A 25868-nucleotide genomic window follows, 5' to 3' on the forward strand; every position below is an offset into this window, starting at 1 on the left:
ATCTCCCCAGATTTGGAGTGCCACTACCTTGACTTCTATTGGGCAGGCAATATTTTGGGAGGCACCACCTAAAGCTCATTCCATTTTAAACGATGATTTTCCTGTGTCAGTACCCAATCCACTGGGCCTTTAATTATCATTTATCATTAATTAATTATTATTTGAAGCAATCTTGGAATGAGAAATACTCTAGTTCTAAATATTACCCCTCTCCATCCTCACACTTTCTTTTTTTAAACTCACAAAGAGTGACTTGAGACTGTGAGCCCATACAGGACAGGGACTGGGTCCAACCCTGTTTGCTTGTATCCACCCCAGTGCTCAGTACAGCGCATGGCACATAGTAAGCACTTTACAAATACCACCACAAAACAGAAGGCCGCAGTCTAGAATAATGGATAAATCCGTGGCTGCTCTGGCTTCAGACTACAGCAGATGGTGCTGTGACTATTTAGGAGTGAGGGTGGACCAGATGGGGTGGGAGGAAGAGAGAAGAATGCATGTAGGAGGGAGGAGGAACTGTTTTACAGGAATTCAGCCCCCAGATGCCGCAATTAGAGAAATGCTTTTCATTTGTGATGGCTAGATTGACCTATCCGCAATTACAGCCTGATTGCCGAAAGCAATTGCTGCCCATTAAAAGAAAGACACAGTGTCAGGGAGATGAAATGGGTCACAAAGGTTTGTTGTTTTTTTTCAACTGCACCTTGGGGCTTTGATCATGGAGTGCGGTACTTTGTAAGCTATAGTTGTTGTGAAATAACCAGTCCGGAAGCCTCACTCTTGCCAGTACCACAGGAAAGAGAAGGTGAAGCTCTACTCTAATCTCTCTGTTAATCATCCTAAAGTTCTCTTTGTGGGAAATCACATGCTTGTATGACTCACCTTTTCCCAAAAAAAAAAAAAAAATCCCCCTGTTAATAGATTCAGAAGTCTTTCTGGGAAGCTGCTGTTTCAGTCTCCTGAAAGGTTTGGCAAAGTGCTCGGTGGGAAGATTGCTTCGCTAGGCCCGGGTGACCCTTGGGTGGAGGGCTGGACATGGCGGAGGGGAGGATGGTAGTGGGTGTGCGGCGGCCTTGTGCTGCTGCTGGCTCCTTTTCCAGCCCAGGAAGCCCAAACAGGGTATAGAGCTAAGGCCGGCTCCACACCCAAGCTGTAGCGCCAGGCTTCATTCATTAATTCTTTCAATTGCATTTATTGAGCGCTTACTGTGTGCGGAGCACTGTACAAAGCGCTTGGAAAGTAAAGTTGGCAACATATAGAGACGGTCCCTACCCAACAACGGGCCCACAGTCTAGAAGGGGGAGACAGACAAAAAAACAAAACATGTGGTCAGGTGTCAAGTCATCAGAATAAATAGAGGTAAAGCTAGATGCACATCATTGACAAAATAAATAGAATAGTAAATATGTACAAGTAAAACAGAGTAATAAATCTGTACAAACATATATACAGGTGCTGGGGAGAGGGGAAGGAAGTAGGCTGGGGGGGATGGGGAGGGAGAGAGGAAAAAGGGGGCTCAGCCTGGGAAGGCCTCCTGGAGGAGGTGAGCTCTCAGTAGGGCTTTGAAGGGAGGAGCTTCGGATTCACCTTACTGTATCGGACAACACTCTTCTGGAATTGCAGGCAAATTTAGATAGCATTCTCATGCCTCCAGTATTTGCAGTGAGAAACCAAGAGTCAAAATAGTTCTAGAATGATGGCCTTTGATAAAAATTATCTGCTTCCAAAATTATCAAATACCATACGATGTTAGTACTGTTCATTCAGTCATATTTATTGAGTGATTTCTGTGTGCAAAGCACTGTACTAAGTATTTGGGAGAGTACAGTACAACAACAGACACATTCCCTGCCCATGACGAGCTCACAGTCAACCTAGCAAAGCTGTCTGAGGCCCTAGTGGGACTTGTTGAGATTCCAGGTTCCTATCCTTCATTTCCTGTTTTGCATATAATGGCCATGCCTTAGCAAAAACACAAATAATGATAATAATACTAATGGCATTTGTTAAGCGCTTACTATGTGCAAAGCACTGTTCTAAGCACGGGGGAGGATACAAGGTGATCAGGTTGTCCCACGTGGGGCTCACAGTCTTAATCCCCATTTTACAGATGAGGGAACTGAGGCACGGAGAAGTGAAGTGACTTGCCCAAAATCACACAGCTGACAAGTGGCGGAGCCGGGATTAGAACCCATGACCTCTGACTCCCAAGCCCATGCTCTTTCCACTAAATTAAATCGTGGTATTTCTCAGTATTTACTATGTGCCAAACACTGTACTAAATGCTAAGGGTAGATACAGCTTAAGCAGACTGGACACAGTCCCTGTCCCATATGGGGCTCACAGTGTAAGGGGGAAAGGACAGCAGATATTTAATCCTCATTTTACAGATGAGGAACCTGAGGCATGGAGAAGTGAAATGACTTGCCCACGGTCACACAGCAGGCGAGTGGTAGAGCCAGAATTAGAACCTCCTGACCCCTAGGCCTGGGTTTTTTCCACTAGGTCCCGCTGTTTCTCAAGAAGAGAGTGTGTGAGCGGAGCTGTGCAAATTACTAACACGTTCATCAATTTCTCTGCAGAGGTTCTCAGTCCTGAGGCTCTTCTGTTGACTTTGAAGATGGGAAGAGTTGTGTTCTGGCAGATTTGAAGGGGGAGAGAGTTCTAGGAAGGGGTAAGGGAAGTGACCAAAGGATCAGAGGCAAGAATGAGGCACGGTTCTGAAGACTACAAGCTGGGGCCTAGTGGAACTAGAGAAGTGATGAAAGGATTGAGTGCCTTGAAGCCAATGATCAGGAGTATCTGCTTAATATGGAGAGGAATGGGTAACCACTGGAGGTTTTTGAGGAATTGAAAGTCATCGATCAATCATATTTATTGAGAACTTACTATGTGCACTGCACTGTTCTAAGTGCTTGGGAGAGTACGATGCAACAGAGTTGGTAGACACATCCCTGCCCACAGTGAGCTTGCAGTCTAGAGGACTGTAAAATGTGTGCATAATGATGTTTAGAAAAATAATCTGGGCAGCAGAAGAGTGGACTTGAAGGCAGAAAAACCAGGGAGGAAGCTGACAGAGTAGTCTAGTTGGGAAAAGAAGGCGGCCTGGACCAGGGTGGTGACCATTTGGAGGAAACGGATGTGGCGGATTCAGGAAATGTTGTGGTAGAAAGGACCAGCAGGATTTAACAATAGACTAAATGTGGGAGTTGAAAGATAGCGAGGAGTCAAGGGTAATACCAAGATTACGAGTTACCGGGTAGGTGGAAGTGTATCTTAAAAGGACAATGCAGTGTTCAGAGAACCCAGACTCATAAAGTCACTGTGAGAGGCCCAGAACTACAATCCTGCATGTCTAACCAAAGCTGAAAGAGGCACCTATATGCTCCCCAATCTGCATTCTTGCTTGGGAATGAATCGGGTGAGATAGTTACTTTCCAAAAGCAAAGCCAGGTGAGGTGTCTTTTGGAGAGGATAGAGCAGGGAGAGTCTATTGTGTACATTTATGTTTTCATGTGTTTAGGATTTATTTTGGAAAGAACAGTGTCTTATAGCTGGGTCTTATGGAAACTGGCCGTAACTTAAAGCATCCCCTTTTACGATGGAGTCACATATCGGGAAGAACAGATGAGTCTAATACTGAGATTTTGAGACCGAGAATCTGCACGAAATAATCAATTACCATGCTAGCGGCTCACATGATGCCAATGCACTCTCTCGTCCCGCCAGTCACGTTCCTGTGCAATGAGCGAGAAGGCGGGCAGGGGCATATTAAATTGAGAAGCACACAGGAGGGTTTTTTATGGACAAATCTCATTTATGACCCAAGTGACCGCAGCGTAGTGCCAGCGCTGGATTGTAAGGTCCCTGAGGGCAGGGATTGTGTCTACTAACTCTATCGGGCACTCCCAAATGCTTAGCACAGGGCACTGTCCACAGTAAGCACTCAGAAGATACCATTGATTAATTGACTACTGTATTGTGGTATCCCGACCAGAAGTCAGTTGCCTTGGTAGCCGCTGTCGTCTTTGTCCAAGTCAGCGTGATTCCTTCTTGGCCCGTCCACCTTCAGGAATGCCCTAGGTAGTTTGGGGGGCAAAACCCTTCACCACTCTGGCTTGGGCTCAGCAGGCAGAACCAGGACTAGAACTCAGGTCTCTTGACTCCTAGATCAGTGTTCTCTCCAGCAGGAGAGCTTTCCTTTGTTCTACACTGTACCTGAGGGAAAAATCTGTTCTTTGACAATTGCACAAACTGTTCTTTAACAATTGCACAAACTTCTCAGTGACAGTCTTATTGTCCAGCTAGGCAAAATGCCAGGTAACTATGTAAGATAGTGGTCTAGTGGGGAAGACATGAACATTGTGATATTGTATTGATAGAGGAAAGTAAAGATTTAACATTCTGAATTAATTCCATGGATTCCCTTTCCCTTAACTGAGTTGTGACCCTCATGGCTTTTCAAGGGTGAGTTGCTGTACCATTAAAAAAAATGTTCATCCTTGAGGAATAATCTGAGAAGCATTTGCTCTGTACACATTGGTCACATCTGTTAACTCGAAGTTGCAAAGTTCCAAGAAACCACTGGAAATTCCCCTCCCCAAAATGCACAATTGTTTATGGTTTCTGGAATTTCCTTGCACTGGTTTCTTCTGTTTCAGACCACAACCCCAAGTAGTAGATGTAATAGTATTTATTAAATGTTTATCATGTGCAGAGCATTGTACTAAGTGCTGGGAGAGAATACACAAGGCCCTGTCCCTTGGGGAGCTCACAATCTAAGATTATAAGTGTGTCACACAGTTAAAATTATACAGTGAGTCTCTTGTCCCAATAATCCTCCCCCTGGAGGATTTTTCTTATAGTAGTACTGGATCTGACAAACTAATACTTAGCATGTCCAAAACACAGCTTATCTACCCACCCAAACCCTGTCCTGTCCCAGACTTTCCCGTCACTGTAGATGGCACCACCATCCTTCCTGTCTCACAAGCCCGTAACCTTGGCATTATTCTTGACTCCACTCTCTCATTCAACCCACATATCCAATCCGTCACCAAATCCTGTCTGTCGCACCTACACAGCATCGCTAAAATCTGCCCTTTCCTCTCCATCCAAACCACTACCATGTTAGTACAACCACTCATCCTAACCCACCTAGATTACTGCATCAGCCTCCTCTCTGACCTCCCAACCTCCTGCCTCTCCCCACTCCGTCAAGCTCATAACTTTTGCATTGTACTCTCCCAAGCGCTCAGTACAGGGCTCTGCATAGAGTAAGCGCTCGATAAATACCATCGACTGATTGATTTCCAAGCACTTAGTAAAGAGCATTGCAGTGGGTGCTTGGTAAATACCGTTACAATCCAAATCAAATGGAAACTCTCAACAATGCAAGGTAGCAATGGAACACAAAGTAGCACAACACAGTTCCTGGAAGGAGAAGTCCTCCAACTCACCAATATTCCAGGTACTTTTGGGTTACAAACCGCTGCAGCCTCTCCAGCGCTACATCAGATCTGACTGTAAGCTCATTGCGGGGAGGGAACGTGTCTACCAACTGAGTTAGGTTGGACTCTCCCAAGCGCTTAGTACGGTGTTCGTCACATAGTAAGCACTCAGTAAATACGACGGATGGACTGATTGAAGGTTCCTGCAGGGCAGTGGGCCTTCTGTCCCACAGGGATATTGTGGGAGACTGTTAGGACGCATTGCGGGGCAGAGACAAGGAGAAAGAAAAATTCCACAAATATCTGGACAGACTCAATACAATAGTACCAAAATCAAACTGCTCAACAGAGTGGACTTCAACACCTAGGTTGATCGTAGTGCCGAAACACAGAAAAAAGTCTTTGGATCACAAGGGATTCAGAAACTAAATAGCTAAACTACTCCTGTTTCAAGGAGCGCACCAAACAACAATTCAGGTTCGCCAACGTTATCTTCTCCGAAAGGAACCGTGGATGCACCCGCGATCCAAATATGGCATCTCACTGATTAGATCATAGTCTGGGACTGAAAATTGAAAGATGGATGAATCACTGTAGTCAGGCAAAGTACTTAATGGATTTACTGTCTATCATATGATATGCACTGACTCATTCTAGCAATACAACTGAGGTATTAAAAAGTGGTTCCAAACCATCATAACAGCTCAATGTCAAACTCTTGAGAATGGAGACCTTTTAAAGAGCTCCTGAACGATGTCACAGCGGCTCTTTGTAACAAAGAGACCCAGTGGACGTGGCCTAGTGGGATGAGCCCAGGATTGAGAGTCGGGAGTTCTAAGTTTGAAACCCAGCTCCACTACTTCCCTGCTGCGTGACCTTGGGCAAATTCCTTAATTTATCTGTGCCTCATTTTCCTCATTTATAAAATAAGGGTGAAATGGGGATTGACTGTGAGCCCCCCATGGGACAACCAGATCACCTTGTAACCTCCCCAGCGCTTAGAACAGTGCTTTGCACATAGTAAGTGCTTAATAAATGCCATTATTATTATTATAATAAATATGGTTAAGTGAGAAGCAGTGCGGCTTAGCGGAAAGAGCCCGGGCTTGGGAGTCAGAGGTCGTGGGTTCTAATCCCAGCTCCACCACTTGTCAGCTGTATGACCTTGGGCAAGTCACTTCACTTCTCTGTGCCTCAGTGACCTCATCTGTAAAATGGGGATGAAGACTGTGAGCCCCATGTGGGACAACCTGATTACCTTGTATCTACCCCAGTGTTTAGAACAGTGCTTGGCACATAGTAAGTGCTTAACAAATACCATCATTATTATTATTGTTATATGGTTCTCCCTTAATCTGTGAGTCCCATGTGAGATGGGAACTGTTTCTCATTGGATTGTATTTTATCTACCCCAGTGTTTTTTAAAGTGCTTGGCATTTAATACACATGTAACAAATATCAGTGTTATTATTTATTAGAAGCATCATTGTGAAGAGCGAATGGGTGCTTCTCTAAATTATTCTCTGAGATTATGGGTATGGCAACATGATTATTATATTGGCATTACCTAATTAAGCACTTTACCTATACCACCTTGACTACTGCATCAGCCTCCTCACTGACGCCCAGCCTCCTGTCTCTCCCCATTCCAGTCCTTACTTCACTCTGCTGCCTGGATCATTTTTCGAAAACAACATTCAGTCCATGCTTCCCCAGTCCTCGAGAATCTCCAGTGTTTGCCCATCCACCTCCACAATAAACAGAAGGTCCTTTCCATTGGCTTTAGTACATTCAGTCACCTTGCCCCCTCCTATCTTACCTCGCTGATTTCCCACTACAGCCCAGAGAACATTCACTTCACTCCTCTAACATCAACCTACTTACTGTCCCTCAATCTCATCGATCTCACTGCCACCCCCTTGTCCACATCCTGCCTCTGGCCTCTTCATGTCTGACAGATTGTCACTCATGCCATCTTCAAAACCTTATTAAAATCACATCTCTTCCAACAGGCCTTCCCCGACTAAGCCCTCATTTCCCCTATTCCCTCTCCCTTCTGCACTGTCCTTGCACTTGGATTTATTCACCCCACCCTCAGCCCCCCAGCACTTATGTACATAACTGTAATTTACACCCTCTAGATGGTAAGCTCCCTGCGGGCAGGGAATGTGTCTAGCAATTCTGTTATATTGTACCTCCTAAGTGCTTAGAACAGTGCTCTGCACACAGTAAGCGCTCCATAAATATGATTGATAGATTTCCTAATCAATTCGATGAAGTGACTCAGTGATTAAAAAACTATTTACAGTAAAGCAAAAAAAAATGTCACCAACACTTTGCAGCTCTTTAGGACTATAATAAAACCTGTAATGTGATATGCCGATGAGGCTCTGAAACAGGTGTGATCAGTGATGGACTGCCAAGATGGAAGAGATCCAACGTTCATTCATTCAATCGTATTTATTGAGCGCTTACTGTGTGCAGAGCTCAGTACTAAGCGCTTGGGAAGTGCTTAGAGATGGTCCCTACCCAACAATGGGCTCACCTACTGCAATCAAAACAAGGACCTTTTTTCATTACTAAGGAATCATTTTGGTCCTGTACACAGTACTATAGACTGCTAAAGTGTGCAAATATCTCCACTTAGCATTCTAAACTGAGTCGACAAAGCAGTATTGGTCCTCTAGACTGTAAGCTCATTGTGGGCAAGGGACGTGTCTACCAACTCTGTTGTACTGTACTCCCCCAAGTGCTTAGTCCAGTGCTCTGCACACAGTAAGTGCTCAATAAATACAATAGATTGTTAGTGTCCAATCTTTTTACATGACTGTGAGCTCTCAAAGACACATTATTTTCTCCCGAGCCACATTCAACATCAAACGGCATTAATTTTATATATTGATATATATGATAATAATAATTGTCGTGTTTGTTAAGCACTTACTATGTGTCAAGCACTGCACTAAGTGCTGGGGTAGATACAAGATAACCGGGGCCCGCAGTCTAAGTAGGAGGGAGAACAGATATCGAATCCCCATTTTGCAGATAAGGGAACTGAGGCACAGAGAAGTTAAGTGACTTTGCCCAAAGTCACACAGCAGACCTGTGGCAGAGCTGGGATTAATCAATAGCATTGAGCACCCAGTGTGTGCCTAGCAACTCTGTTAAATTGTACTCTCCCAACTGCTCAGTACAGTGCTTTGCACACAGTAAGAGCTTAATAAATATGATTGAGAGTGCAATAAAGATTAGTAGATATGATCCTTGCCCCTACGGAGCTTGCACATTGGTGGAGCTCTTGGAACTGCCCCCATCTGTAAATCTGCCACACCACAGTTATCCCCAGCTTCAAAGTCCTCCTAACATTCCACCTCCTTCTGGAAGCCTTCCCTGATTTATTCATCTCACATCAGTAGTGTCAGCCCAAATACCCACTCTAAGCACGTTTGTATCTTAGTCCTATCCTCAGCACTCGTGTGCATAATATCTACTTCTATTCAAATATTTTTCTGTACATTTATTTGTTGGTTTTACAATCAGTCACTAGTATCCAGCCCTCCAAATCTGCTCAGAAGTATTAGTTCCTGTGTGATGATGCTATGCCTGCCCCTGATACAAAAACCCTTTGCCGCCATCTTCAACATATGTGCCCTCACAACTGCAATGAAGAAAAAAAAAAAGCATTTCTACAAATATTTAGACAAACTCATCACAGGAGTGCGAATATCTGCTAAGCTAATTATAACAGACGACTGCTAGAATTGAAAACAATGCCCACATGTGGAAGAAAGTCATCGGCCACAGGAGACTGGCAAACTCAACTGCGATGGCCCATTTTTGCTGAGTGAATGTTCCTATCAATCGAGCGTACATATTAAGCGCTTACTGTGTGCAGAGCACTGTACTAAGCGCTTGGGAGAGTACAATATTACAAACACATTCCTTGCCCACAATGAGTCTAGAGGACTGTAAGATGCCAGATGCCATCTAATAATCAGAAACACCATCTTCTGCCTGCCAAGCAAGAAAAACATCCTGGATGCACCCACAATCCCACTCTTCCACCCTTCTGGGTCATCTTTGCGCTTCCATCTGTGACCTTTGGACTTATGGTATTTGCCCCCCAACCCCACAGCACTATGTACATATCTTTGGATTATGTATTATAAATTATTTATTCATATTAACATCTGTCTTCCCCTCAAGATGTAAACTCATTATGGGCAGGAAACCTGTGAGCTCATTCTGTTGTATTATACTCCCAAGTGCTCAGTACAGTGCTCTGCACATAGTAAGCACTCAAGACATTTAATTGATTGATTCACAAATACCATCATCAACCATCTAGCTTAGTACAGTGCTCTGCACACAGTAAGCGCTCAATAAATACGATTGATGATGATTTAGCTACATGAGAGAACTAGCTGGAATGGACCAAACCTTTCCTTTGGGATTTCATAGAACAGTGAAAGACTGTTGCAGAGATTTTTCTGGTACAGAGGGTGGCTTTCCCAACAAAAGAAACGTTTAGCACCTATTTTTAATCATGACTTTAAGTTTGATTTCTTTTTTAATTGAGGGTTTGAACGACTCTGAAACAAGCCTAACTAGCCAGCTTTCCAAAGTCTGGAATGCTGCAGCTCTCAAGGGGTAGCGAAACCATTGATGAAGGGGATTCACGGGGAAAGAGGACACACTCATAAGTTCAGGTACTTTACATTTTATAATTTGCAGGTGGAAAGCAAGTGCTGACAGTGCGGGGAAGACGGAGAGAGAGAAAGAGAAAAAGACGAGAGGGAGGGAGAATATGACAATGACATGGATCCATCTTGTTTTCTTTAGGGGAAATAAGAGTTTAAAAAGCAAAGGAGGGTAAACAGAAAACTTAGAAGCATTTGCATTTCCTTACCGACAGGGAGTAATTAGATCAAACTTAAAGTGAGTAGTAATGATTGGCTATAAAATGGATTTTAGCAAACACCGGGATTAGCAGTTGGGGAAGTGGTTTTGTTCATGTCCGAAATACGCATTTTTAATAATAAAAAAAAAACAGAAACAAACTCGTGCAGATCACCATGTGGTGGAGTCTAAAGCTTGCTATTTTACAATAAGGTAGTAAACTGTTTAAACTGAATAGTAACAAGTGTGGAGCCCAGGTTGCGTGAGGATGTTGTTCTGGATGATTTGCTATTAGGGGCAACAAGGCTGAGCCCCATTTTTCCTCTCCTCCTCCCCTCCTTCCCTCCCCATCACCCCCTTCCCCTCCCCACAGCACTTGTATATATTTGTACATATTTATTACTCTATTTTACTTGCATATATTTACTACTGTATTTATTTTTATTAATGGTGTGTTTATAGCTATAATTCTACTTATTCTGACTGTTTTGACACCTGTCTACATGTTTTGTTTTGTTGTCTGTCTCCCCCTTCTAGACTGTGAGCCCGTTGTTGGGTAGGGATTGTCTCTATATGTTGCCGACTTGTATTTCCCAAGCGCTTAGTACAGTGCCCTGCACACAGTAAGCGCTCAATAAATACGATTGAATGAATGTGTGCTCGATCACATTCCTATTTACTGAGCACTTACTGTGTGCAGAGCATTGTCCCCCTCGTCTTACCTCCTTCCCTTCCCCACAGCACCTGTATATATGTATATGTTTGTACATATTTATTACTCTATTTATTTTACTTGTACATATCTATTCTATTTATTTTATTTTGTTAGTATATTTGGTTTTGTTCTCTGTCTCCCCCTTTTAGACTGTGAGCCCACTGTTGGGTAGGGACTGTATATGTTGCCAACTTGTACTTCCCAAGCGCTTAGTACAGTGCTCTGCACACAGTAAGTGCTCAATAAATACGATTGATTGATTGGAAGAGTACAATAAAACAGAACTGGTAGACACGTTCCCTGCCTACGATGAGCTTACAGTCTAGAGGGGGAGACAGATATTAATATGGACAAATCACGGCATTACGGCCAGGGTTTACACTACTGCTACCCCTTCTAAGCTGTAAACTCGTTATGGGCAGGGAATGTGTCTGCTAACTCTGCCCCAACCTCACAGCACTTATGTACATATCTTTAAATTATATATTATTTATATTAATGTCTGTCTCCCCCCTTAGACTGTAACTCGTTGAGGGCAAGGACCATGCTTAGCAGCTCTGTAGGACTGTATGGGAGCAGCATGGCGTAGTGGATAGAGCACTGGCCTGGGAATCACGGGTCATTGTACTGTCCAAGCGCTTAGTCCAGTGCTCTGCACCCAGTAAGCGCTCAATAAATTATTCAGTCATATTTACTGAGCGCTTACTGTGTGCAGAGCACTGGACTACGCGCTTGGAAAGTACAATTCCAGATAGAGACAGTCCCTACCCAACAACGGGCTCACAGTCTAGATACGATTGAGTGAAAAATAATAATAATAATGATGACATTTGTTAAGTGCTTACTATGTGCAAAGCACTGTTCTAGAGAAGCAGTGTGGCTCAGTGGAAAGAGCACGGGCTTTGGAGTCAGAGGTCATGGGTTCGAATCCCGGCTCCGCCACATGTCTGCTTTGTGACCTTGGGCAAGTCAGTCAATCGTATTTATTGAGTGCTTACTGTGTGCAGAGCACTGTACTAAGCGCTTGGGAAGTACAAATGGGCAACATATAGATAGAAACAGTCCCTACCCAACAATGGGCTTACAGTCTAAGTCATTTAACTTCTGTGAGCCTCAGTTACCTTATCTGTAAAATGGGGATTAAGACTGTGAGCCCCACGTGGGACAACCTGATCACCTTGTATCCCCCCAGTGCTTAGAACAGTGCTTTGCACATAGTAAGTGCTTAACAAATGCCATTATTATTATTATTCTAAGCGCTGGGGGGATACAAGGTGATCAGGTTGTCCCATGTGGGGCTCACAGTCTTCATCCCCATTTTACAGCTGAGGGAACTGAGGCTCAGAGAAGCTAAGTGACCTGCCCAAGGTCACACAGCAGACATGTGACGGAGCTGGGATTCAAACCCATAATAATAATAATTGCATTTGTTAAGCGCTTACTATGTGCAAAGCACTGTTCTAAGCACTGGGGGGATACAATGTGATCAAGTTGTCCCACATGGGGCTCACAGTCTTAATCCCCATTTTTCCAGATGAGGTAACTGAGGCTCAGAGAAGTGAAGTGACTTGCCCAAGGTCACACAGCAGACTTGTGGTGGAGCCCGGGATTCAAACCCACGACCTCTGCCTCCAAAGCCCGGGCTCTTTCCACTGCGCCACGCTGCTTCTCCAAATTTTATCTCCGCACTCTTAGGTGATCTATTCTAGACCCTCCTGGGTATTTACCATCTTGTTTTTAACTCTCATACCAGAGAGGGGATTAGAACCCAGGCCTCCAAGGCTGGTACTTTCCCTCTGAGCCACCACAGGCCTCACATGACCTCTGACCCCCCAAGCCCGGGCTTTTTCCACTGAGCTACGCTGCTTCTCCAAATTTTATCTCCGCACTCTTAGGTGATCCATTCTAGACCCTCCTAGGTATTTCCAATCTCGCTTTTAACTCTCATACCAGAGAGGGGATTAGAACCCAGGCCTCCAGCCTTTCAAGGCTGGTACTTTCCCTCTGAGCCATCACAGGCCTCACATGACCATCACAGAACCCATGACCTCTGACCCCCAAGCCCGGGCTTTTCCCACTGAGCCACGCTGTGCCCTTGTATCCACTCCAGCGCTTGGCACACAGTGAGCGCTTTCCAAATGCCAGCACTACTCGAGACTGGGATCGAAGTCAAAAAAAGCAGGGGTCGGAGGCGGGCTTACCTAGGGGAGTGAAGAGAGGCGGCGGGGGGCGGGCCCCGACGAAGCTTCGCCCCCTTTCCCCTCTGACCCCTCAGCTCCATCTTCCTGTTGCAAAACCACGTGGACGCCGTGCGGCCCAAGGGCCCTTCGGAATCGCGGTAGAAGCCGCCGCCGCCGCCGCCTCAGTTTCCCGGCCGCGCACATGGCAACGGCGGCTCACTCCCTCAGCTACGGCGGCTGCAACTTCTTCCGCCAGCGCCTGGTCCTGGCCACCCTGAGCGGCCGGCCCGTGAAAATCCGCAAGATCCGCGCCAGAGACGAGAACCCCGGGCTCAGAGGTACCTGGGGAGGGGGCGAGGACGCGGGCTTGGGTTCCAGAGGGCTGGGAGAGGACGGGGTTAAAAGTGGGTGAGGAGAGGGGTTAGGGGGATAAAAGGGATTTAAGCCCGGCCCCGGGAAAATGGGGGCCAGGCAAAGCCACTCGCATGGAAACGAAAAGGGGCGGGGGAATGGGTTTCCCGTTGAGTGGGCCGTCTCCTGTATTTCGTTTTGTCTCGAAATGCGTTTCGACAAAGAGCCAGTTGCTACTCCCTGTAATTGATGCAGAGTAGGCCAGCTTTACCTCACCCCCGCGCTGCTGCTGCAGCTTCCACGAGTATCTCTCCATAATGATGGTAGTAAACAACTGCACGTTTTCCAAGGTTCCCTATTGCAGCAAATGCCCAGGTACTGTCTCTCTGTCATTCTCTCGCACACACACCCCTCCTAGTTTCTAAAGCAGAAAAAAAGATCGCTTAACTTAAATATGGTCAGTGAACCAGAATGACGACGGAGTAAGGTTTGAAAAGAAGCATGCCCTTTTCTCCCCCCCCCCCCCCCCCCCCCCCATCTCTTCTCCCCCTCTCCGCAAAGTATTCATTTCAAAACAACCACCCCGTGCTCTTCTCTGGTCTTACCCGTTTTTAGCTGCGGCCGTGCCATAGGGTGGCACCTGGCAAAAGGCCCAATTGATGGGCGTCTTTCAAAGGCAGAGTTAATTTCAGGGTACAGATGAGGCCTTTCTGTTTTTGTGGGCAACTTGGAGGTAAGCTCATTTAGTATTCTGTGGTTTAAAATGGACCTGTTGGAAAAGTAACTACCCTGGATGATTCCCATCTTCCTACACCCTTGTGTTCGCCTCTCTTAAAGTCACGGAGCATCTTAGAATACATTTGTTGCAGTAGACTAAGGGAGGTTTGCCGTTTGCCCCGGCGACTGGCTAGCTGCTTTGAGTTATTGATGTATCACTCTTACCTTGTTTATGGTATTTGGCCGACACGTTTTGTCTCCCACTTATTTTCCCCACAAGTCCTATTTCTGTTTTCCAGTGGAATGAAGGAGAATTTTATCATGGGTTCCAAATGCTCAGTCACCTGTCAGAGGATCGACTTCTAGTGCCTTATGATGCTCTCAAGTTATGTCTTCAACCCCTTTTCAGTTGAGCTACAAAATTATCCCCTGCTCTCTCCCCTGTACCTTCCACCCCCCCACCCCCGGCCTCATGTTGGGATAGGAGGATGGTAAATATCTGTGGAGGAGGAAGGAGGATTAGGGAAGAAGTTCAAATCTCCTTCCCCAGCCTCATGACTTTGAAGCCCAAGGGGTGAGTGCTGCTGGGTGTAGAAGGGGCTGAGGTCCACTGCTTTGGAGCTACCAAAAAACATCCAAGAGGACACAAACTCAGGGTTTGTGGAGGGTTCAGGAAACTTGAGGGAATAGGAATACTTGGGCTAGGACAGACAGGGCTACTTCCCAGGTGTATTAGCCAAAGCGAGAATTTAATTGGCTCTGAATTTGAAAAATAATAATTTTCATTCTGCAGATATGGAGCCATCCCCATAGTCCTTACGTCTTCAGTCGTATTTATTGAGCGCTTACTGTGCAGAGCACTATGCTAAGCGCTCGGCAAGTACAAATCGGCAACGTATAGAGGCGGTCCCTACCCAACAACAGGCTCACAGTCTAGAAGGGGGAGACGGACAACAAAACATGTAGACAGGTGTCAAAACCGCCAGAATAAATAGAATTACAGCTATATGCACATCATTAACAAAATAGAGTAGTAAATATGTAGAGGTAAAATAGAGTAATAAATATGTACAAATATATACAACTGCTGTGGGGAGGGGAAGGGGGTAGGGCTGGGGGATGGGGAGGAGGAGAGGAAAAAGGGGGCTCAGTCTGGGAAGGCCTCCTGGAGGAGGTGAGTTCTCAGTAGGGCTTTAAAGGGAGGAAGAGAGCTAGCTTGGTAGATGTGTGGAGGGAGGGCATTCCAGGCCAGGGGAAGGACATGGGCCAGGGGTCGATGGCGGGACAGGTGAGAACGAGGCACAGTGATGAGGTTAGCGGCAGAGGAGCGGAGGGTGTGGGCTGGGCTGTAGAAGGAGAGAAGGAAGGTGAGGTAGGAGGGGGCGAGGTGATGGACAGCCTTGAAGCCGAGAGTGGGGAGTTTTTGCTTGATTCGTAGGTTGGCAGGCAACCACTGGAGATTTTTGAGGAGGGGAGTGACATGCCCAGAGCGTTTCTGTTCAAAGATAATCCGGGCAGCAGAATGAAGTATAGACTGAAGTAGGGAGAGACAGGAAGATGGGAGATCAGAGAGGAGGCTGATGCAGTAATCCAGTCGGGATAGGATGAGAGATTGAACCAGCAGGGTAGCAGTTTGGATGGAGAGAAAAGGGCGGATCTTGGTGATGTTGCGAAGGTGAGACCGGCGGTTTTTGTGAGACAGTAAGGATGGTAGTGCCTTCTACAGTGACGGGAAAGTCAGGGAGAGGACACATAAGATTGCAGAGCCGAGGAAATTCTGAAAACCCTCTGCCGCCTTTCTTCTGCTGTCATTATATTGTTTATTCTGTGTCAAGCAGTGTTTTAAGCGCTGGGATAGATACAAGTTAATCAGGTCAGACATAGCCCTTTCCCATGTAGGGCTCGCAGTCTGAGGAAGAGGGAGAACAGGCCTTGAATCCCCGGAAACTTAGGTACAGAGCAGTGAAGTGACTCATCCAAGGTCACACAGCAGGCAATTGGCAGAGCGGGGATTAGAACACAGGTCTTCTGACTCCTAGGCCTGTGCTCTTTCCCCTGGACCATGCTCCATCCCAATATTTGCAGCCTTTTAAGGGCTAATCCTTAGGTAGGGCCCCTTTTTGGACTCTTGCCATATCTACCAGGTAACTGTTTCTTGTCTTCTTCCAGCCTCCCATCTTTTTTCCACTATATCCATGGAGGCATGAGAACTTGCTTCCTGTCTGGTTGTCTTTTTTCTATAGTTTTCTGATCAATCAATCAGTGGTATCTGTTGAGTGCTTATTATGTGCACAGCACTGTAGTAAGCGCTTGGGAGAGTACAGTACAATAGAAGTGGCAGACACGTTCCCTGCGTATAACAAGCTTACACTCTAGAGTGGGAGTCAAGGTGCAGTCTCTGTTTAACAGCCTCCAAGTGATTTGGAGCTGTTGTCAGAGGTCATGGTAAATTGATTTTTAAAAATTTTATGGTACTTATCAAGCAATTATGTGGCAGACACTGTACTAAGCACTGGGGTAGATACAAGATAATCAGGTTGGCCATGGTCCCTGTCCTACATAGGGTTCACAGTCCATGTCGGAGGGGCTTTGATTTGAGCGAGGGGCTTTTTTTCCTACTGTCTTCAGTTCTCACTCATAAGAGGACCAGCTGCTCAATAGGACATTTACTCTTGGGGCCAGTGTTCATTAGGCTAAGCGTACATTTAATGAAGTAAGTGGGAGTTCTGGAGTAGTCTCTGGGTGTGAGAGTTAGAGAGATATACTCTTAAAAAGGGCTAATTTAAGGTCCTGAGAATGATCACTACTGTGTGGCCCACCCCCTACTTCCCTGGTCTCTTGCCCCTATTGACCTGGCCACCTAATCTTTTGATAGAATTGAGCGTACAGACTAGAGGGGGAGGCAGATATTAATTTAAATAAGTGACGGATATGGACGGATATGTCCAACCTGATTGGCTTGTATCTCTTCCACCGCTCAGTACAGTGCCAGGTACGTAGTAAGTGCTTAACAAATACCGTAGAGAAACAAAAAGAATGAGAACCCACCCAGAAGAATGATCATGTTAGGGGTTTGCCCTGTGCCATTTACACATTCTCATCCCTGTTGCTTCCCAGCCCAGTGCGACCAACAGTCAAAGTCCACTTCCTCTGCCCCTGCCCATCAGCTGGAAGAAATCCAGGCACTGGGCTGACTTCTGCTATTAAATTCACTCTGTCCTGTTAGAACTCAGCTTTCTCTTTCCACTTGTCAGCTCTTCCTCATTGAACAAACCTGCTCTCCTCTTTTCCCCCCTACCCACTGTGCCTTCTACCGCCATCAGTAAGCAGTGGCATCGAGGCAGAGGGTGAGAAGAGCCGATTGTGACAGTGGACTGGCTTACCAGGCAGGGAAAGAGAGCAGCCCCCTGGCCAGGCATCCCACATCCCGATCACAGTGGCGGGTTGCAGGCCAGGTGGAGAGAGCGATGCTAACCCCCACAGGGGCTGCAAATAAAGGCAAAGGTAGTCTCTGGTTTAGTTTCCTGGTGATCACAAACTAAGAGGTGGGCCAGGATGAGGGGGAGGAGGAGGGTGAAAGTGACAGTGCAGCAGGCAGGATAAGTGTATTAGGTGCCCCCGCCTGCCATAAACAGAGCACTTGGAAGAGGGAGAATGATGATGGAGCTTCAGAGCCAGTGGATGAACCTCCAAGTTGATTACATAAAAGAGAAGGTGCCCTTTTACCATCTGATCCCTTTCCCCCCCCTCCTCTTTTCCTCTCATCCTTTTCTTCCCTTTTCCTCTCCGTGGCCCCTTAATATCCTGAACCAAGTTGGCACACCTGGCCAACACTCTTCCAGCATCTCGTTATCAAGGCAATAGCAAAGCCAGGAATAAAGTCTGGTTCCCTGACTTCCAGCAAAGTGCCAAATTCTACCAAATAATAATTAATAATTGTGGTATTTATTAGAACATGCTATGTGCCAAGCAGTGGGGTAGGTACTAGATCAACATGTCCCACATGGGGCTCACGTTTTAACTAGGAGGAGGAACAGGTATTGAACCCCCATTTTGCAGATGAGAAAACTGAGGCACAGAGAAGTTAAGTGATTTGCCCAAGGTCACACAGCAGGTAAGTGGTGGAGGCAGGCTTAGAACCCAGGTCCTCCGACTCCCAGGGCCATGCTCTATCCACTAGGCCCCGCTGCTTCTTGGCCTATATGGTACAACTGATCTATCTTCGTGGCTCAGTGGAAAGAGCCCGGGCTTTGGAGTCAGAGGTCATGGGTTCAAATCTCGGCTCTGCCTATTTCAGCTGTGTGACTTGGGCAAGTCACTTAACTTCTCTGTGCCTCAGTTACCTCATCTGTAAAAATGGGGATGAAGACTTTGAGCCCCCCCGTGGGACAACCTGATCACCTTGTAACCTCCCCAGCGCTTAGAACAGTGCTTTGCCCATAGTAAGCGCTTAATAAATGCCATTATTATTATTTAAATCTTGAAACCTGCAAAGTTGCTGTCAGAATACCTCAACTCAACCCTCCTAAGCCATTTCTGACAGCTCAGATTCTAGGTGTTCTCTTCTCCCAAAAGTTGTTGTTCAGTAAGGTCGAGATTGAAGAGGAGACTGAAAATACAGGCAAGTAGTAAAAAAAAAAAAAAAAAAAAAGGGAGAAAATGGAGGGGTGAGTAGAAGAGCAAATCGCACTCTCTAAATAGTTTTTGATAAAGCAAAATTGTTATTATGGTATTTGTTAAGCACATACTGTGTGTCAGGCACTTTTCTAAGCACTGAGGTAGATACAGGCTAATCAAGTTGGACACCATCCCTGTCCCACGTTGGGTTTACACTATAAGGGGAAGGAGAACAAGTTTTGAACCCCCATTTACAGATGAGGAAACTGGGGTGCGGAGAAGTTAAGTGACTTGCTCAAGGTCACACAGAAGGCAAGTGGCATAAGCAGGATTAGAACCCAGGTCTTCTGACTCCCAGGTCCATGCTCTTTCTACCAGTATTGTCAGAGGATTGGAGGTAAACCTCTCAGTTTCTTCCCTCCCCCCCACCATAATAGACAGTGACTAGACACTGTCTAGTGATGACATTTTAGTCATTATGACCCAAAAAGCTGCTAATTTATTCTTCTTGGCTAAAAGAGCAGTCAGGCGGCCACCAGATGAAGCTTTTTGGCTGCCCAAGACTGATTTTTGCCTTTAAGCCCAATGCCAAGAATCCTAATTGCCCTGTTTACATTCTGCTGTTGCCGGAAAGCAAGCTGCTTTAAGCCAAACCACTCCCCCTTAATGAATGTGGGTTATAAAATATTCACAACCAGGTAAAGTACCTGGTAAACATGGTAAGGGCTGTGCTGGTTCCAGTGCCTGTATACTTAAAGGAAAGGACTCTGAGCAATCTTTCAAAATTGAAAGGGAGGATTTGAGAAAGGGCAAAAATCAACTTCAAGTGCCGGTTTCAGGGTGAGTAGCAAAGTGCCTAGAGGATATAGACTCGAATACATGCAGTTCAAGTTACTGAGCTGTCCATTGTGAATCAATCGTCTGACTTTCCATTTTCATCTTTTTCTTATAAAGTATTCACTATCGTTATCAATACATATTCATCGAGTGCCTTTTGTTTGGAGTACAGTATAAAATGTATCCCCTAGGAAGTGACAATCCAGTTATATTTACAGTCCAGCATAGACATTTTAGTCGTAGGTGAGAAGGTGTGCAGAGATCACATGAGACACCGTAGGCTTGGGGAATTTTCTTCCTTTTTGGATATTTCGGTCCAACATAGGTTTTGGGGGAGACCCGGAGAGAATAGAGGTTGGAGCTGGGGGGTCGGGTGGGGGGAGAAGAGACATAATGGGAATGTGTAGAAGGGAAACAAGGTGCTAATGGATGGTCAGACTGGGACTGGGTGATTGGGGTGGATGGGAAGAAGGTGGTAAAGGGGTGTGGGGATGTAGAGATGGTTGAGATCAAGCTGATTTTAGGGGAGAGCCTATTTCTCCCCCCCAACCAGGAGCCAGCAAAAGCTGGGCCCCCGAAACAAGGAGCCTCCACGACACCACGAACTGCGAGGCATTTAGAAATGTTAAGATGGTGGGGAGTCTGCAGCAGTCTGGAACCCTCAGCTCCTGGCATAGTGGATGAGAGCACAGGCCAAGGAGTCAGAAGGTCATGGGTTTTAATCCCGGCTCCATCACTTGTCTGCTATGTGACCTTGGGCAAGTCACTTCACTTCTCTGAGCCTCAGTTACTTCATCTGTAAAATGAGGATTGACACTGTGAGTCGCACATGGGACAGGGACTGCGTCCAACTTGATTTACTTGTATCCACCCCAGCGCTTAGTGCCTGTTTGGTAAACCTTACTTAATTTATTTAGATTAATAGCTGTCTCCCCCTCTAGACTGTAAGCTCCTTGTGGGCAGGGAATGTGTCTTCCAGCTCTGTTGTATTATTTAATTGTATTCATTCAATCATATTTTTTGAACAGTTACTGTGTGCAGAGCATTGTACTAAGCGCTTGGAAAGTACAATGCAGCAATAAAGAGAGACAATCCCTGCCCACAGTGGGCTTACATTATTATACTCTTCCAAGCATTTAGTACTGTGATCTGCCCACAGTAAGTACTAGATAAATACTGTTGATTGATTGGATCCACAAGTCCCCTTCCAAGGACCGTTTATCATCCACTTACCTATGTCCTAAGTTATTGATTCTTATATTTTAAATGATTTCTTCATTCCCTATCATTGATTTCTCTTTTCTGTGTGTCTTCCCCCGCCTAGATTGTGGACAAGATGTCTGATTTGTGTATTTTCGTGTCCAGGCTAGCACTTTTAACATAGCACTCAGCACATAGTAAACACTAAGTAAATACCATCACTAGTTAATTAGGGGAGGTGCTTCTTCAGAGCCAGCCTGGGACTGAGGTTTGCCCTTTGTAGTTGGTTTCTTGGTTTTTCATCCTTTTACCAAGTCATAATATTTCCTTCTGTTCTCTGCCTCAGACCTCTTGGTGGGGATATAGAGGGAGCTTAGTGGATCTGGGAGTGGGATGTATTGACAGTTTCCTTCCTGCTGGTAGGTACGTGCTTTATACTTGTTAAAACAGTGAAAACATTTGTATCCTCCCGACCCCTGGCTCACAGGAATTTCATCTGTCTGGAGGAGCAACTCAGTACAGTATTGCATTGTTTGTAGAGCAACCCCAGACATTCTGATTGTTTTACAAACAAGTAGAAAGGGTTAAGTGGGAGAGGGGATTGAAGCTGCTCCCTCGCTGCCGCCTGCCCTCCCGCCCCTGAGAGTCCTCATTTGGCTCTGGATAAAAGTCGCTCCTGCAGGCTCTCAGGCCTCCATCGCTGCGGAGAAAAGCACCGGGGTAATCGCCTTCTCCCCTCCACCACCGAGGGTCCCCGCTCTGGGCGTGCTTCATGCTTACTAGGCCAGAGCTGAAAGCTGTTCCCATGCACTCTCGAACTCTTCCGTCGCCTCCGAGAAAGGCACTATGGTAACCGTCTCCTTCCCTCCCGCCACCGAGGGTCCCCACTCCCGACTCGCTTCGGGGATAAAAGCTTGCTCCCGCGCTCTCTCGGACTTGTCCGTCACTGCAGAGAAGAGCACCGCGGTAACCGCTGCCTTCTCTCCTGCCACCAAGGGTCCCCTGCTCCTGGCTTCCTCCTGCCCGCTCTCAGACTCCTCCATCACCGCTGAGACTTCGAGCCTGTTTTGTCTGGCCAGGTTGTGTTTTACTGTTTCGTCGCTCCTGTCGTGTCTGTCCCCAGGCCCTTCTCCCCACCTAAACTTTTAGGTTGTGAGTCCATTGGGGGACAGGGACTGTGTCTAATTCCCTCCCGTGTGTTCTCGCCAAGTATTTTTGGCACACAGTAAGTGCTTAATGGATACTATCACTACTATTATTATTATTGTTATTATTATTTTCCCTCCCCTATTTTCCCCCTCAGCAGTAGGCAGCAGGTTTCTGAAGCTGCAACGGTTGGTCACTGCTAGCCACTCATAAGGTTTGGCTTAAAGACTACGTATGTACAATCAGGCTTTGCTTACTCTTGTAAGGATGGTGAAAGCATTCAGAGTCCTTCTAGTGGGGATCGGGGATAGGAAGGAGAAAGAATAGGTGATGGGTAAAGCAGGCTTTTGCTCTCCCTACTTCCTCACTTTGGGATTGAGTATTTTCATTACAAAGTACTGAGAATATTTTCAGAAGACAGCCACAACTCATAAGTACAGATTTGGTATGTGGTTTGCAGGTGTGTTGTAAATTCTGAATAGTTGGTATCTACTGCTTGGCCTTATGTTATGTGGCTGCCACCTTTTTTCTTCATTTGTGTATAATTATCACCCATATGTTTTTCCCAGGGCTTTGCACACAGTAAGTGTTCAGTAAATACCATTCCTACTACGCCCTGCTGCTCTCTGATAAAGGTTGAACTCATTTCTGTGACTGGGCCACCGATGTGGTTATGTGGTCAGATGGGGGCCACACTCCTTAAAAAGTTGCAAATTACCAAGAAACTACTCACAACCTAAAATGCTGTTATTAAATCGAACAAAGTGAAATTGGTAAAGAGCACAATCTTGAATTGTTTTTGCAGGTACAAGTGGGTTTAGGGAGGCAGCCTGGTCTACTGGAAGAGCCTGGGACTGGGAATAGATAGACCCAGGTTTAAGTCCCAGTTCTGCCTCTGATCTGCTTTACTTCAGATAACTCACCCACTCTCTGCCTCTGGTTTGGTTTTTTTTCATCTGTAAAGTGGGATAAGCCACCTGCTCTCCCTACCTTTTTAGGTTTTGAGCTCTGTGTGGGACAGGCACTGTGTCTGATCTGAGGACTGCTAAGTCCTGGGGTGTCTCTTCTCCACCTCCGCTTCTCCATTGCTGCAGACTCTGAAGAGGAAGGGAGAGCATATCTCTGCAGTACTCGTGCTGCTGAAACTAATGGCCCAACTAATTTCTCTGTCTTTGCTGTGAAGGCTGAATTGTCTCTAATAATGATCCCCCCTCTAGACTGTATGCTTGTTGTGGGCAACTGTTGTATTGGACTCTCCCACGCACTTAGTACAGTGCTCTGCACACAGTAAGCGTTCAAGGAGTACCATGGAGATTGATTAATGGTACTTAGAATAAATATACAGTGTTAGTACTCTGGATTCTTAATTACCCCACACCACACTCCCGTGACGGGAGTGAGCATTCTCTGACTTTGGGGGGAAACTGAGGTACTTTGGGATAAGCTGTTCATCTGGTGCTGCAGAGCTACGGGTCTTGTATTAAGAAATAATGTTTGGGAGCACACTTCTGACATTTAGTCAATCTCTTTGCTTCTTTTGACAGATTTTGAAGCAAGCTTCATCAGGCTGCTGGATAAAATAACTAATGGCTCTAGAATTGAAATAAATCAGACAGGTAAGCTTATTTTATTGCTGCATCTGTCTGCAGTACCTGCCACTAGAATGCTTTGGTAGGCTTGATTGTTCTCTCTCACTTTCTATGACTCTCTGTCTCTCTCTCCCTCCCACTACACTCTTGCTCACAAACTTTGTTCATCAACACCGACCTGTTATATACATACGTGATGTGGGGCTGGAGGTGAATATCAAGTGCTTAAGGGGCACAGATCCAAGTAAGAATAGTGCTCTAGCGCTTAGAACAGTGCTTGGCACATAGCGCTTAACAAATGCCATCATTATTATTATTAAAGGTGAATAGAGGAGTCGGGGAAGGCCCCTTGGGAGGAGATGGGCATTTAGTAAGGCTTTGAAGGTGGGGAGAGTGGTGGTCTTTTTTTTAATAGTATTCGTTTAGTGCTTACTATGTGCCCAGACAGTGTACTAAGCGCTGGGGTAGATACAAGCTAATCAGATTGGACACAGTCCATGTCTCACATGGAGCTCAGAGTTTTAATCCCCTCTTTGCAGATGAGGTAACTGGGGTATAGAGAAATGAAGTGACTTGCCAATGGTCATAAGTGGAGGAGCTGGAATTAGAACCCAGATCTTTCTGACTCCCAGGGCTGTGCTTTATCCACCCGGCGATGCTGCTTCTCAGCGTCTGTGGATATGAAGAGGGAGGGAGTTCCTGGCCAGAGGCGGGGCATGGGCGAGGAGGCAGTGGTGAGCTAGATGAGATCAAGGTACAGTGAGTAGTTTGACTTGAGAGGAGCAGAATGGTTGGGTTGCCCTTTGGGCACTTGGAATTCACCCCACCCTCAGCCTCACAGCACTTACGTTTTGTTGTCTGTCTCCCCCTTCTAGACTGTGAGCCCGCTGTTGGGTAGGGACCGTCTCGATATGTTGCCAACTTGTACTTCCCAAGCTCTTACTACAGTGCTCTGCATACAGTAAGCGCTCAATAAATACGATTGAATGAATATTAGCCCTCCCTGTGGGCAGGAAACTCGTCTACCAACTGTGTTGCATTGTACTTTCCCAAGCGTTTAGTACAGTACTCTGCACACAGTAAGTGTTCAAATGCTCAAATGATTGATTGACTGCTGTGTTCTCTGGGTTAATCAGTGGGTCTGATGCTTGCAGAACAAAATTCTGTGGTGGCATGGTTACTGGATAGGGTTGGTGTGACATTGGTAGGAAATCAGAAGTACAGGCCACTATTCTACTATGTCCCAGGTGTTAGGCACATTGCTGGAAAGACTAAGATGAAGGCTGTTGGGAAATCTTCTAATCAATTCTCCTCCAAGAACAGACGTGACAGACTTTGGGTCACTGAGCAGTTCTTGCTTTTAGAACCTTTGTGTTGTGACACTGAACATTTCTCTCTCTCTCTCCTTTGTGAAAGGTACAACTTTATATTATCAGCCAGGTCTCCTGTATGGTGGTTCCGTGGAACACGACTGCAGTATCCATCGTGGGATTGGGTATTACCTAGAAAGCCTTCTTTGCTTAGCTCCGTTCATGAAGCACCCGTTAAAAATAGTTCTCAGAGGAGTAACCAATGATCAGGTAGACCCTTCGGTGAGTATCAAGATCCTGATCCGGCCCAGGTATTCTGCTATGGAATAAATTCTCTAGAAAACCAAAGTAACCTGCAACGCTTCCCACCAGAACCTATTTGACACATCTCTATTGACATCTTTCTTCTAGAAGGCAGCCCGGTCCAGTGGAAAGAGCCGGGGACCCGGGAGTCAGGAGACCCAGGCTCTAGTCCCGGCTCTGCCACTTGCCTGTTGGGCGACCATGTACAGGTCACTTCACTCCTCTGTACCTTAGTTTCCTCTTCTGTAAAATGGTGATTTGATACCTGTTCTCCTGTTGAGACGGGGCTGTGTCCGAGCTGACTGTCTTTTATCTACCCCAGCACTTAGCGTGGTGCTTGACACGTAGCAGTGGCATGCATTAAGGACCTATTGCTATATTAAATCACCAAATCCAGTCATGCTTCTTGACCTCGTGCATAGGGCCTTGCACATAAGTATCTTCAGCCCAAATGTCCTTAGCCCTGTGTGGTTGACAGGGAGGATGGAAAAGCTGAAGTCACTGCAGGTTGAGAAACTTCCCAGAAGTCACTGATAAATGAGCTGGGGTAG

General features: G+C 46.0%; 1 protein-coding gene across 1 annotated transcript in view; it reads left to right on the forward strand.

Moving 5' to 3' along the window:
- Positions 1 to 13331: 13331 nt before the first annotated feature.
- Positions 13332 to 25868, forward strand: part of RCL1 (RNA terminal phosphate cyclase like 1) — a 43084-nt gene continuing 30547 nt past the window's right edge. Inside the window, exons 1-3 of the mRNA XM_038769764.1 lie at positions 13332 to 13585; positions 23660 to 23731; positions 25121 to 25296. Of these exons, the coding sequence (XP_038625692.1) occupies positions 13450 to 13585; positions 23660 to 23731; positions 25121 to 25296 (384 nt within the window). The 5' untranslated portion in view covers positions 13332 to 13449. The remainder of the gene's footprint in view (positions 13586 to 23659; positions 23732 to 25120; positions 25297 to 25868) is intronic.

Source organism: Tachyglossus aculeatus, chromosome X4, assembly GCF_015852505.1.
Source record: "Tachyglossus aculeatus isolate mTacAcu1 chromosome X4, mTacAcu1.pri, whole genome shotgun sequence".
NCBI lineage: Eukaryota > Metazoa > Chordata > Mammalia > Monotremata > Tachyglossidae > Tachyglossus > Tachyglossus aculeatus.